The sequence below is a fragment of the Saccostrea cucullata genome, unplaced genomic scaffold (assembly GCF_032062105.1).
Source record: "Saccostrea cucullata isolate Sc308-1 unplaced genomic scaffold, CSIRO_AGI_Scuc_v1 ctg704, whole genome shotgun sequence".
NCBI lineage: Eukaryota > Metazoa > Mollusca > Bivalvia > Ostreida > Ostreidae > Saccostrea > Saccostrea cuccullata.
Window position 1 is genome coordinate 178,818 of NW_026926216.1, and position 13,538 is coordinate 192,355.

At 35.2% G+C, this 13,538-nt stretch overlaps 1 protein-coding gene across 1 annotated transcript; it reads left to right on the top strand.

Moving 5' to 3' along the window:
- Nucleotides 1-6,213: 6,213 nt before the first annotated feature.
- Nucleotides 6,214-12,599, top strand: LOC134271125 (uncharacterized). Its single transcript, XM_062753376.1, has 2 exons — nt 6,214-6,277; nt 7,860-12,599. The coding sequence occupies exons 1-2, from the start codon at nt 6,214-6,216 to the stop codon at nt 12,443-12,445; spliced, it is 4,650 nt and encodes a 1,549-aa protein (XP_062609360.1). The 3' UTR covers nt 12,446-12,599.
- Nucleotides 12,600-13,538: the final 939 nt, after the last annotated feature.

A 13,538-nucleotide genomic window follows, 5' to 3' on the forward strand; every position in this document is an offset into this window, starting at 1 on the left:
CTTGATCCTATGACAAGGTGTTTGATAACCGAACACCCTATATTGTTCTGGCAACTCGGAAATCTACCTTCCCCATTTCAATTCATCTACTACATGTACCCCTGACTGAGAAAATGTGAATGGATGTTGCAGATTCCGGACTTCAGAGGATTGTATTAACTGGCAAAAGGAAATCGTTATGGATGCTGAGAAATTCCTCATATACAAGGCTATCAATTAACAAATTATGTAAAAGCAATATGTACAATTAGTTCCATTCTATGCTTTTGAAAGCGGTGTGGGTGGTACTTCATGGCTATGATTGGTGCTTATGTAGATGACCCAAATGATAGTAAGTCAAGGACTTTCTAGCATTCTGTTCACAGTTTCTAATACTCAGATAATTTTTCTGTACAATTTAAAGAATAAGATATATGTGCTACATTAATGTTTTAGAATTCAGACAATTTAAAATTAACTATAACAACAATCAACAGTGTCTGTTTTCAACTATCTTAAAGATGAATTTGAAAGTTACTATCATGTATATAGTCATGTATTTGTATTTAGAGGAAAAATATGTTGAACACGTGAAATCAAGGCAAAATTGCCTGGAATTGCATGAAATTGAAAAGTGCTATTTATTTGTGAAAAAATGTTTGGTTATGTCTGAATAAATTAATGGTTTAATATTGAATAAAACATTTTATTATATAATTGAATAATTTCCATCTCTCTGATTGGCTGATATCCAACTATGTTAGCAAAATACTACGTTGTATTGACCTGCATGTGACGTTCCAGGTGAATACAAGGATTTATTTCCTCTACATTGAACTAAAAGTAGATCGGGAAATTCCAAATTGATACAAATCGTTTTGGAAAGCTATATTTAAACAACTATGACTTTTTTTCATGTGAACAAAACATAAGCGAACATATATTTTCGGGTGGTAAGAGGGGATGCAGGGACCCCCTCCAACACTTTTATTGAACAACAATTTTTACTTTTTGGTTGTTTGTCTTCCCTGATAATACTGATAATTCCTTCATTTAAAAATCTATCCTATAAAAAAGACTGACATATTTTTTTTCATAGCAACTAAAATTGATAAAAAACATTTCAAATTGCCACGACTATTAAGGTTTATTTACATTTTAATTTTGCTTCTCTCAGACTCTTGTATTTGGCTAGGACTTAATTAAATACAAACAAGTAATGAGCTGTATAATTTTATCAGTGAATCATATAATAAAACAGTTATTGCTGTTTTTGAGGTCAATAAAATGATTTAGCCATCTTCGAAGTACAATATTCACCTCGCCCTTCGGGCTCAGTGAATATTGTACTCCTCAGATGGCTACAATCATTGTATTGACCTCAAAAACAGCAATAATTGTATAGGCCCCTAGTCAATTTTTGATTATTTTATTTATTAATTTTTTGCAAGTTCATTCGAGAGAAAAAATTCATTGAGCAAAATACATAGTACATGTATTGTAAAATTATAAATTCGCGTTTTAAAACAGACGTAAGTACTTTCTATATTTAAGGAATCACTGTCTAGTTAGGAGAGTATGGCAAGGACATCAATAATAGTGGGAAACATGGGATAATTTAAGCATAACGGGCGAAGAGCCCGTTATGCTTAAATTATCCCATGTTTCCCACTATTGTTGATGTCCCTGACATACCCTCCTAACTAGACAGTGATTCCTTATATTTCCATTTCAATGTGAGATAAAATTGTAGATTTAGACTTCAAAAATGTAGATAAATAGATTTAAATCACACGATGACTTCCATGTCAATTTCAATAGTCCTCGCCAACCGACGTCAAACAAAAAGGCAGCCGCACGAGATTTACATGCATGTTTGGCCTCCTTAGCGTCAGACACAGAGACAGATGCGCACGAGAATTGCATGCGCATTAGGCCTCCTTAGCTCCCGACCTATCGACCTGCCTAATTTACATTCCGGCAGAATTATCAAGACATAAACTACCCCTAACTTTCAAAGAGTTATCACAGAGAAAAAAAATTAGAAATGGAAATATTCTGTTTAAAACTGTACCTAATATACAGGCAACATCATGATGCATGTAAAATTCACTTGGACTCGTGAAATTTCATAAATCTGAATGAAATCCAATATTTACCTCTCATTCGGGTTATAGTGTCAAATGGAAATTTGATTCTTCAATAATGAAATAGATTCAAGGGGGCGAAAGAAAAATGGAAATAAAAAAAAATGTTGGTGATTAGTTAAAAAGCACAATCTGCCAAATTACAGTCAATTCTTAGGATCAATATTACTTATTGTGAGACAATTAACTTACAGAAAATGAGGTGATTTATGAGTTGTAACATGATCACAAACAACGGGAAACAAAAGTAGAAATGTACATCCATTAGGCCTCATATCCCCTTCGATTTGATGCCGAATTTCGCCTTGTTCCTAGAATGTTCATATTTGATTTACGGATCACGTAAAACGATATTTTTCGGAGGGACCACAAAGCTTGACAGGGTTTTAATACTTAATTGACATATCTTGTTTCATGGAAAATCGAATTGCTATAAAACATTAAAAGGTCTCCCCGAAGTTCAGCTTCGTATTTTTGTGTTGTAATATAAATCCTAGTTGCTCTCCGTGTAAGCTTAAATCATTTTAATTATATGGTAGTCCTATTTTTTGATTGCTGAGTCAGATATGAGGCGTTTTCTGTATAATTTGAATTTATTCATGAACTTAAGTTCAAAGAACATCCTAAACATACCTTTGTTCTTGAACTAAAGTAAACCAAATTTTTAATGCTATAATTTACACAATATAGTCGTTATTCTCATTTTGTATTTCTTGAACGGCTTAGTTACATAAAATTATATGTAGTCTGCAACATATATACAAGAAACTTTGCAATTATTTCCGAACAACGAGATTTTGGAAATAATGCTTAGAAAAGTAAAGTCCAGGGAAGAAATCAGAAGTGTTTTGGATGTGAATCTGTCAAGGTTTTTGCCAACTCGTGGGTTAGCCTTCATTCATTCGGGTGATGTTACGAGTGCACTCAAGGAACGTCTGGACTAACGATGTCTAAATCTCTTGGGTGAAGATTAAAGGCTTATTTTAAGCAGTTCAAAAGTACAAAGCACACGTTTTCTTAATTTTTACTCTCGAAACATGGGATTTTTTTCCTCAATGAAATTCACGACGTTTTGCTGGACCTCGTTAGATTGATTGATGTGGCAGAGTTTGTGAGGAAAATGAAAGATGTTTTCATGAAAACCAAATTTTAGTATCCTGCCGTGTGGATGAAAGTTGAATGAAAGGCACGGGTCTAAAACATCAGGGGACAGTTAGGGCTGATAATCGACGATTATATCCAGAAACTCTTTCTTAAAAATGGTCAGTGTGTCCGCAATAAATTTATCTCCACCAATTAGTTCCTTTGATTTAACTAGCTCGAATTTTACGGTTTTTCTGCTATAAAACGGCAAGTGGCTAGTTTCTTAACCAGAAACACTCGTGAGCTAATTTTAATGTGAAACTTATGAATACTAATGAGAGTAAAGTTCTGAGTAAAACATGGCTTGGTCAATGTTCGACGACTTATCTAATAAGAAAACAGTGATGTCTATTTGTTAATTTAAGTGCAAATCTTTGCTGGCAATAAAGTTAATATGAGTTCATGATTCAATTGCAAAATATCAAAATTAGTTAAAATTGAATAGGCTCTGTAGGTGTCGTAACAGTATTTCGGTGGCCCCCTTCGATGCGGACATTTTTGGGCGCGACTGGACCTGAATCTTCTTATCGTACGAAGAACTATATCCCTGACTTACCAAATTCATTAAAATTAAGGCCTTGTTGAATTTTCCTATACAATATTTGCTGGGGATGGGGGTATTGCCATGAATTTTGAGTACCTGCTCGACTTGGAAAATAATCTTTGCTAGACTTGGGGAAGGGGGGTAATTAAATATTTATAAAGAATCATTTTACAAGAAATGAAAATGAAATTAAACTCTCAAAGGTTTGTTAAAATTAAGACCACAAAATCAAAGCCTTGTATTTTAGTAAGAATATATGTATAGTATGTTGCAGACTTTTAAGATGAATAGGGTAAGGGAGAGAACTCGTAATACATCACATACATGTACAATCGCTATGTAAAAAAAAAACACTCCAGGCAAAGCCAAGTGCATTTTAATGGATTTTAATAATAAAATTAAATTCAATTCACCCCCCCCCACCAAATGTTCTTTTTAATTTTCAAATATCATTTAAATAGGTGGCGAAAATGAAAGCTGGTCATTTCCACACTTGACTGTTTTCTACTTGGTATCTTTGCCATTGAAGAAAATGCGGAATTAACAACTTTGAAAGGCTCTCTTGTTTGCACGGGTTTTTTTTATACAACCGATAAAAATAGAATTATTTGTTTGTTTATCGTATATATTGTATAAATGTGGTCCTTTCATGAGGTCGATCCATAGACATATCGACCTACATGTAACATAAAAATTAAAAACATATCGACCGAGCACAAAACATATCGACCGAGCACGGAATGTGTGACCCTCAGAATCTCATTTTCTCATGAAATTTGCTTTATATATATATATATATATATATATATATATATATATATATATATATATATATATATACAAAGCTACATTCGTTTTTTTTTTTTTTTTTTTGAAAAGAAGATTGTCAAAAGAAAGTACCAGTCCGAGTATGCGATGCTTTTAAACATTAAAGAATTTTGATTGTTTTTATTAACAAAGGCTAGCAAACCACGATCATTTTTACACGTAACAAAACTTTTTTTTTTTTTTTTTTTTTTTTACATTTCCATTTTTTAAATTCTAATTGTTATAAAGAATCTAGAATGTACGGAAGCCCTGGAGGGACATTGACTTACTTGTTATGACTTATTTGTTATAACATTTTTGTTTTGACTTATTTGTTGTGAATGTTTCGTTGCTAGTTAAAACTAAGTGTAAGAAAGCTACTGAAAACCTGTTGCTTGGCTTACTTTTATGATAAAAATGATATTTAGTCCTATTTTAACTGTGGTTTTTGATTTACAAATTGTAGTTTAACGTCCATTGTAGTTGTAATTTCTAAAGTAAATTTTATATTCTTTTTGTTGTTATTACTTAATTCTTATTTTCTAAAAGTTATTACATAATTCTTATATGTAACTTCCAGTTTGCATGATGATTGACAAATTGACAATCACTACTATTTTATTTTGTCGCTAGTAATAAATTCAAGGACTTTTTTCTGAAACTATACGTTGCCTTCACCTTTCACACCACTTTTTGTAAACTAAACTCGTCATAACAAATTCAAAATAACAAGAAATCAAAGTTAATTCATAAGAACTAAGTCAAAACACATGAATTCAGTCAAAACATATAAGAAATAAGTCAAAACACATAAGAAATAAGTCAATATCTATCAAGTAATTACCAGATAAAAATTTAGTAATTACATCAGTTTTGTACGTTTAACTACAAAACTACAATAATAGTTCTCAATAGCTTACCTACACTTAGTTAGAACTAACAAAAAAAAAATCTCAAAACAAATAAGTCAAAACAAAAAAGTTATAACAAATAAGTCAAAATAAAAAAGTTATAACAAATAAGTCATAACAAGTAAGTCAATGTCCCTCCAGGGCTTCCGTAAGAATGGTTTGTCTTTTTAAAAAAAAAAAGAGAGAAAAAGTAAAGATTTTTGCCTTTATATAATGATTGATGCCAAGAAAAAATATGAAAACAAGGGAAATTTTTTTTTTCAAAATTCCGGAAATGTGAAATCACGGATCTGTATGGCCTCCAGTTTCCAAAAAGCATTGAACTCTCAAATATGTACAGATCTTATAATCGAATGACAATAACGTACGAACTGACTGACATTTGCAACAATTTATCGATGAAGCGACATGCGGAAATAACGAGACTTTTTGATGTTCAATTTTTATGTTTAAGTGCATCACAAACACAGATTACAAACTGTTTAATATTTACAACCACTTCGATTAGATAGATTTTTGATTTTCTGATTGACCCCGACAATTTACAAGGAAACAACAACCCTGAAATATGTATGACAGAAAAACAAAAGTTTTGAAATAGATCATGTCGACTCTCTGATGACATAAGAGAATGTCGCGCTTATAAAATCTTCATCATTCAGCGGATTCCAGTTTTTGCAGAATGAAATGGAAGAAAGACGAAGTCAACATGATACGCTGTGGAATATTAATTCTATGTGTATCTGGTAAGAGGAATCTTTCATCAAAAATGGAGTTTACCCTTGTTAATGCATTTTTATAAGTGAAACGAAAAAATATACATGTACAGTACCTGGTCATAAGTGAGTCATAATTTATTTTTCACTATATTTCATTGAAAAATGCATTTTTCTTGATCATTTTATATGACTAAATCACCACAAAATGCAGAATTATCTGAAGTTTTTTGATAAAATTTCAAAATAATTTTATCTGTAGGCACTGCGGTGATATCAAACAATACATAAAATGCAAACTACATTTTTTACGACTCTATTTTGTTTAGAAAATCATAGAAATTTGGTTAGTTTATCGTTTTGTTCAGCATTATACAAGGCAAGAAAATTTGAACAATTCTACATTCTGATTTAGTGAAAAAAAACAACAACATGGAAATAGGGCTAAAATTGACTTCACAATAATTTTTTTTTTTCATAAGAATTGGTTTTTTTTTTAGTGAAATATAAAGTGTATGAAAATGCAATTACGACTCACTTATGGCCTTATACTGTAGGCCTATATAAAAAAATTAACTTGATGCAAGATCCGAAAAATTTTAAAATACTTAAGGACCAAAGTTTTCAAACTAGTAGAAAGAAAAACAATACTTAGCTAGAAAAATTATAATCCTTACATCAATGAAGAAAGTTAAAGGACTTCATTTTATGAGAATGCAAGTGAAAAACATAGTATTGATTTTAAAAAGTCGTTCTATATTTTTTTATATTTTTATTTTTTAGGACTTTTTAAAAAATCTGTAGAAAATACCCTTTTATAGAAAAAAATATTATTTTTAAACTAAACGTCTTGAATGGTACTTTTGCCAAGCATCTATAATTGTGTTTGAGATTTAGAGATAACCAAAAAAACATATAGTAAATTTGAACGTTTAAGATCTGCACTGAAACAAATAACTAATAAGGAGAGCCATCAATGTAGCACTAAATACAAAATGTAAATTTGAATTTCCAGTCGACATCAGATTCTCATTCATAAATTTGTCTCCATTGTACGCAATAAATTAAAAACTCAAAATCAGACAGGGCTACACTCTGTGAATAATTAGAAATATTTTATCAAAATGAATCAAGAAGTAAAGACGAATTTCTCAGTTTACGATTCCAGTAATCATCAAAATCGCCAGAAAGCCATATGGATGAAGATAATTAACTGATTAATTCCTTTATTATAATAATTATAAAGGTGAGGATAACGAATAATGATCGTCCTCAAAAGATCTAAAAAAATATATATATATAAATGTATAAACAGAGCAAAATCATGAAGCCCCTGATAGTTCTGAGGTGCGATCAGGTGCCTAGGAGGAATAAGCATCCCCCGCTGAACAGTAACACCCGACCCTACCTTTATGTATTGATCATGAAGATAGAAGATTCAGAAGTCAAATTTAATAAAAGCAAGGGCTTAACCACAACTTTTTTTTCATAAGCGCTATTACACATTTGAAAGGGAATTGAAGGCTGGCTTAAACTTTATTGTAAATAATGGTGTACTATAAAAACATTTTTCTGCATGTTTGAAAAGATAATGTCTATCTAATTTTTACAGGCTGCTTCGCTAAACTGAGTAGTTCTGCAGGATCACTCCGACTTTTTCCAGAACCAGAACCCCGAAATCAGGGAAATCAAGTGCCATTTGAACCAATATATATACCTATAGCAGAAACGCCTGTGTCCCAGAGCATTCAACCATTTATTGGTCCTTTACTCTCCCAAATTAATAGGCAAAATGGTGGACAGAATCGGTTTCAACTACCCAATGGACCAAACGTGCCTTTCCCCGGGGGATCTCCAGGAATCGGTCACGGAATGCACTCTAGGAGTGTAACTCAAACATCTGAAGTTCCAGTCATTGGCTTCGACGATTTTATGACCCTAATTCGACGAAGCACTGTGGGTCAATCAGGTACTGGACAGGATATGACGTACGTAAACCTAGGATCTCTTATACCCAGAGCACCAATAGTTGCAATTCCCAGTAATACTCTTCCAAGATCCTTAAGACAAAGTTCTGAAACGGCTGTCTCGCAACAGACTCGTGTTAGTGGTGGACAGGGCCCTTTAAGTCCCGTACACGTGTCCTCTTTAACTCAAGGTCGTTCCGCGGGTTTTCTGAGTTCTGCACTTGCCAACATTAACCGAGTTCCACAGATTCCTCTTCATCCCGTTGCTGCTCTTCATCACGCTGTATCTAGAGGAAGAATCCCTCATCCTGGTCTTGCACAGCAGGCAGCGTCCTTAAGAATCCCCTCTACAGCAGGAGGAATCAATTCTGGTTTAAATCAACTTCATTCTGCGGCTAGTGCCGCACGTCAGGTAGCTGTCAACACTAACCAACGCACCGTGAATGCCGTCCAACGATCTCTGTTCTCTTCTGGCCAATTGCCTGGTCCAATACATCCCTCTATATTAAGAACATTTTCTAATACAGTTTCCATCCCAAGATCTCCTCTACACCATATAGTGAATACTGCAGCAACCGGGGGTATAATTCCAAGAGGTCCAGTCTCTGGTATATTGTCAAACATTGGAAATGGGGATTCAGGAGTCCCTGGTGGTCAAGGTAGATTTGGAACAACATCTAGACAGTTTAGTGCCTTGTCTTCAGGCGTTGGTAACCTTCCTCTGGTGTCCAGACCAACTGTAGTAGGATCTCCTTTCACTAGTAGTGTTCAGCCTGATTTCAATCAGAGAGAAAATCAAAGAAGATCTTCTATTTCATCTTTTACAATGAGATCAAATAATCCCTTAACCGTTAACAGAGTTACCATTCCTGGACCACTAAATGAAGATAGAAGAAACAGCTTTTCACAAACATTTGGACTGGATCAAAATCCTGTACCTGGAGCGTCTAGTGTGACGAATGATTTTGTACGTAGATCAAGCTTTGATGATTTCCTTCCCAGGGATCCACTGAGAAGGAACAACTTACCTGATTTCCGTGGGTTCAGTGGATTCAATGATTTTACACCCAGATCACCTATAAGTATATTTACTAGAAGGAGCGATGAATTAAACCAGCCATCAGGTTTCAGTCGGACCAGAAGATTTGATAACACTGAATTTAGAAGTTTCCAAGGGATACCAAGGGACAGGGGCGATATATTTAATCAGCCTTCCCGTATGTCTACTTTTGACGAGTTTCGTCCCATTTCTACAAGACCCTTAGAATCCCCAACTTTTGATAGTGGATTTGATAACTTTGCACCGAGATCAACATTCAGCAATTTTCTTCCCAGGTCTTCGCAAAGGCGCACCCCATTCTTTTCAGATATTAGAGAACAAGGTGACCGTGTTGTCCGTCCAAGGGCGCAATTTCACTCTAACAATGGAGCCGATTTTCCAAGAAATTTAGATCCATTGTCTTCATCCAGAGGTTCGAATTTACCTTCATCTCTAGATGAACGCTTACAGGAAGATTTCATCAGAAATAATTTTGCTCTCCCTAGACAGTTTGATCCTATTTCAAGAAATTTTGATCCTGTCACTTCAGGACGAGGCCCACTGATAGTTAGCCCGAGCGCCAGTATCCTACCGCCACTGCCACGTTTCGACACTCGTAATCAACAAAATCAAGAATCTTTTCCATTCCGTGAGGATACAACACGTAGATTAGGTGAACCTTCTAATATTCTTGGTCCCCGAGATTCATCAAGTTTTGTTCGACCGACAGTACTTTCTCCTGTTTTTGGAACTACCGACAACAATTTAGGTACCTTGAGAAGAGGAGTTCAATTCAGCGGTCCTGATTTCAATGATATAAGAGGGGGCCGTTTTGCTGATCCTTGGAATAATAGATTCAGTCCTGGTGCTGGTTTAATTGAGAGAAGAGATGGTCGTTTTGATGAGCCTTGGAATAATAGATTTGGTCCAGAAAGATTTTTTGATCAAAGAGATGACCCTTTTGGCAATAGATTCGATCCTGGGAATAGATTTGATAGATCTGATGAACGATTCGATGATCGAAGAGGGGATACTATGTTTGATGATCAAAGAGATGAGGTTTTTGATGATCAGTTCGATAGAATGGATAGAAATTCATTTACTCCTTTCTTTCAACCACGTTTTTCTCCTTTGGTGAGACCCTTTGGATCACGATTTTCCATATCCCCAGTCTCAAGGGAATTGACACGCGCTTTTCAACGCTCTCCAAATAGGCGACCAAGAGGCAGCTTCATGATATCTTTCCTCGTAAACATCGATGATGTATCTGATGCGGTAGATGAAGTCGATTTCAATAGAAGGATATCTCCAGGGTTTCAAAACAGATTCATTCCAAGAAGAGGATTTGCTTTTGGGGGAATAGATAACAGTCCTATTGGACCATTTGAAAGAAGGAATAATAGACCAATTGGTCCATTCGATGGAATTGATAATAGTCCCATAAGGCTGTTTGATAGAAGAGCTAACAGACCGATGGGACAATTCGAAGGGATTGATAACGGACCGATAGACCCATTTGATAGAACTGATAATGGACCGATAAGACCATTCGATAGAAGTGACATAGGACCAACCGATCCATTCATTGGAAGAGAGAACGGACCGATAGGCCCATTTGGTAGTAGAGATAGCAGACCAATCGGACCATTTGATGGAAGGAATAACAGACCAATAGGACCATTTGATAGTAGAGATAACAGACCAATCGGACCATTCGATAGAAGAAATAACGGACCGATAGGAACCTTTGGTAGTAGAGATAACAGACCAATCGGACCATTCATTAGAAGAGATAACGGACCAATAGGCCCATTTGATAGATCTGATAACGGACCGATAGCACCATTCGATAGAAGGGATATTGGACCGATAAGACCATTCGATGGAAGAGATATCGGACCAATGGGACTATTTGATGGGAGAAATAATGGGCCTATAGGACCATTCGATGGAATAAATAACGGTCCAATGGGACCAATTGGAGGGAGAAATAATGGGCCAATAGGATCATTTGATGGAAGAGATAACGGACCATTGGGACCATTTGGTGGGAGAAATAATGAGCCAATCGGACCATTCGATAGAAGAGATAACGGACCAATGAGACCTTTTGGTGGGAGAAATAATGGACCAATAGGACCTTTTGATGGAAATGATAATGGTCCATTGGGGTCATCCAATGGAAGAAATTTTCTGTCCAGTGTTCCCTTTATACCACCAATGGCACCTTCTCCTGCTTCCCGTGTACTACCTCCTATAACATCTCCTGTTGTATCACGTAGTTTATTGTCACCTGATCGATTCACAGATCAAAACAGAGATTTCAGACAAGGTTCAAGAAGACTGGATCCATTTTCTGAACCAGTAAGGTCTATTAGAGAGAATCCACGCCCTTTTGCTGTAGCTATTCCCGATCCAGACGGACCTAGGAACCAACCCTTTTTGACGGCCGCCATAGAAGGTCAGTTTGACGGTCCTGCCACAGACATTGATTTTAACTCTGCATTCAATCGCCGACAACCAAGCTTAACATCTGAACCTGTTGAGCCATTTCCTGATAGGAGAACTATTTTCAACCTTCCTATACGAAGAGATAGTACTTCTGATATATCTTCACGACAAGCACCATCAAACTTCCAACATTTATTAAATTTAGGAAATTCAGTAGTACATTCGAGAACATCACAAATTACTTCGAATCTTTTCAATGTATTAAATCTTCGACGTCCAAATTTAGCATCCCAATCTCTTGGACCAACAGGAGGATTGAGGAGTAGACGACCTGCAGTTACAAATGCCCAACACTTACTTAATATAGGTAATTCAATAATACAGCCCCAAACATCTTCAAATATTCTAGCTTTTGGTAATACCATTGGTTCACAGAGACCGCCTCTAATAACATCAAGACAACCTGTCAACACAGTGGTTGGGAGGATCCCCTTTGTCCCTCATTCGTCGTTCACCAATAGACTACATGTAAAACATGCAACTCATTTTGGTGGAAATTTCCGACAGGTCCCTAGAGGTGTGTCAGGTCTTTTGAATTTATCTCTTCGGGGTCATCGTAATATAAGACATTTTTTACCACTTGGTAGACACATCGGGCATATTGCGCGTGCTGGTGGACCGACTTTACCCTATTCAGGATTTATTCCGGGTTCCCAAAATGCTTACAGGCCATTCAAGTGAAGATTGACATTTTGTAAATTCTACATTCAAGTATCTACATTTTGCAAATTTTTTGTTAAATTTGTATGAATGTACATGTATATATAATTATGGTTACAGTGATTAAAATCGTTGTGCGATGGTTGTTGGAAAAATAAAATATTGTTTTTATTTGTGTTTAAAGGTTAAATTCTATTGATTTGTAATTAATATTTAAAAAATTGTCAAACAAAATTACATCCGTAAGGGGATAGTGAAACGCCAAACCCATATTTATGTATATTTATATCTAAACGAGTTTGCCTGAAGAAAGCTATTCTACGACGGCGTATTCGTGCCAATTTGACAATGTAGAGAATTTTTAAAAAAAAATCGTTTTTACAATTTTACAAATTGTTTGAACGATTCAGAAAATCGTTTGAACGCTTTAGAAATTCGTTTGTACGATTTAGAAAATTGTTTGTACGATTTGTTAAACCGTTTGTACGATTTGTAAAATCGTTTGTACGATTTGTTAAATCGTTTGTACGATTTAAAAAATCGATCGTTTGTGCGATTTAGAAAATCGATTGTACGATTTTTTTTCTTCTGATTCGGAACTGAAGCATACTGGATAAGAAACCTGGTAAAGCTATTGCACATAGAAGTCCCTTCGCTGCTGACTATAACAGGTACAGAAATACTCATGATAAATTTTATCTTGTTCATTAAACGGTATGAAATTGAATATTGTTGTTGTTGGACCTTTGTTAGTGTACAATTTTCGTCTTAATTTGTGTGTTTTCCTTAAACACACTCCCTCCCGATCTTGTATAGAAAGAAGACATCGAATATCTTCTTGACAAACGGTAAATCCTGCCATAATCGCTTTCCACTACAACCACCTGTATCCTTGCAATTGACCACATGACTCAAGTGTTTCCTCAATGAAAAGAGCTACATCCCTTATGTCGGATTTGTTTTTACGTCTGAACAGTCCCAACTTAGCTGTCGTCTTTTTCAACGTTCGTTCCCTAACAAAGACTCGGTGAGTTTGCGAAAGGATCTGTGCAATTTCCGAAAAAGTGAAACCCATCTTGAAATATCTCTTGATCAATTTTTCTCTGTCACCCAT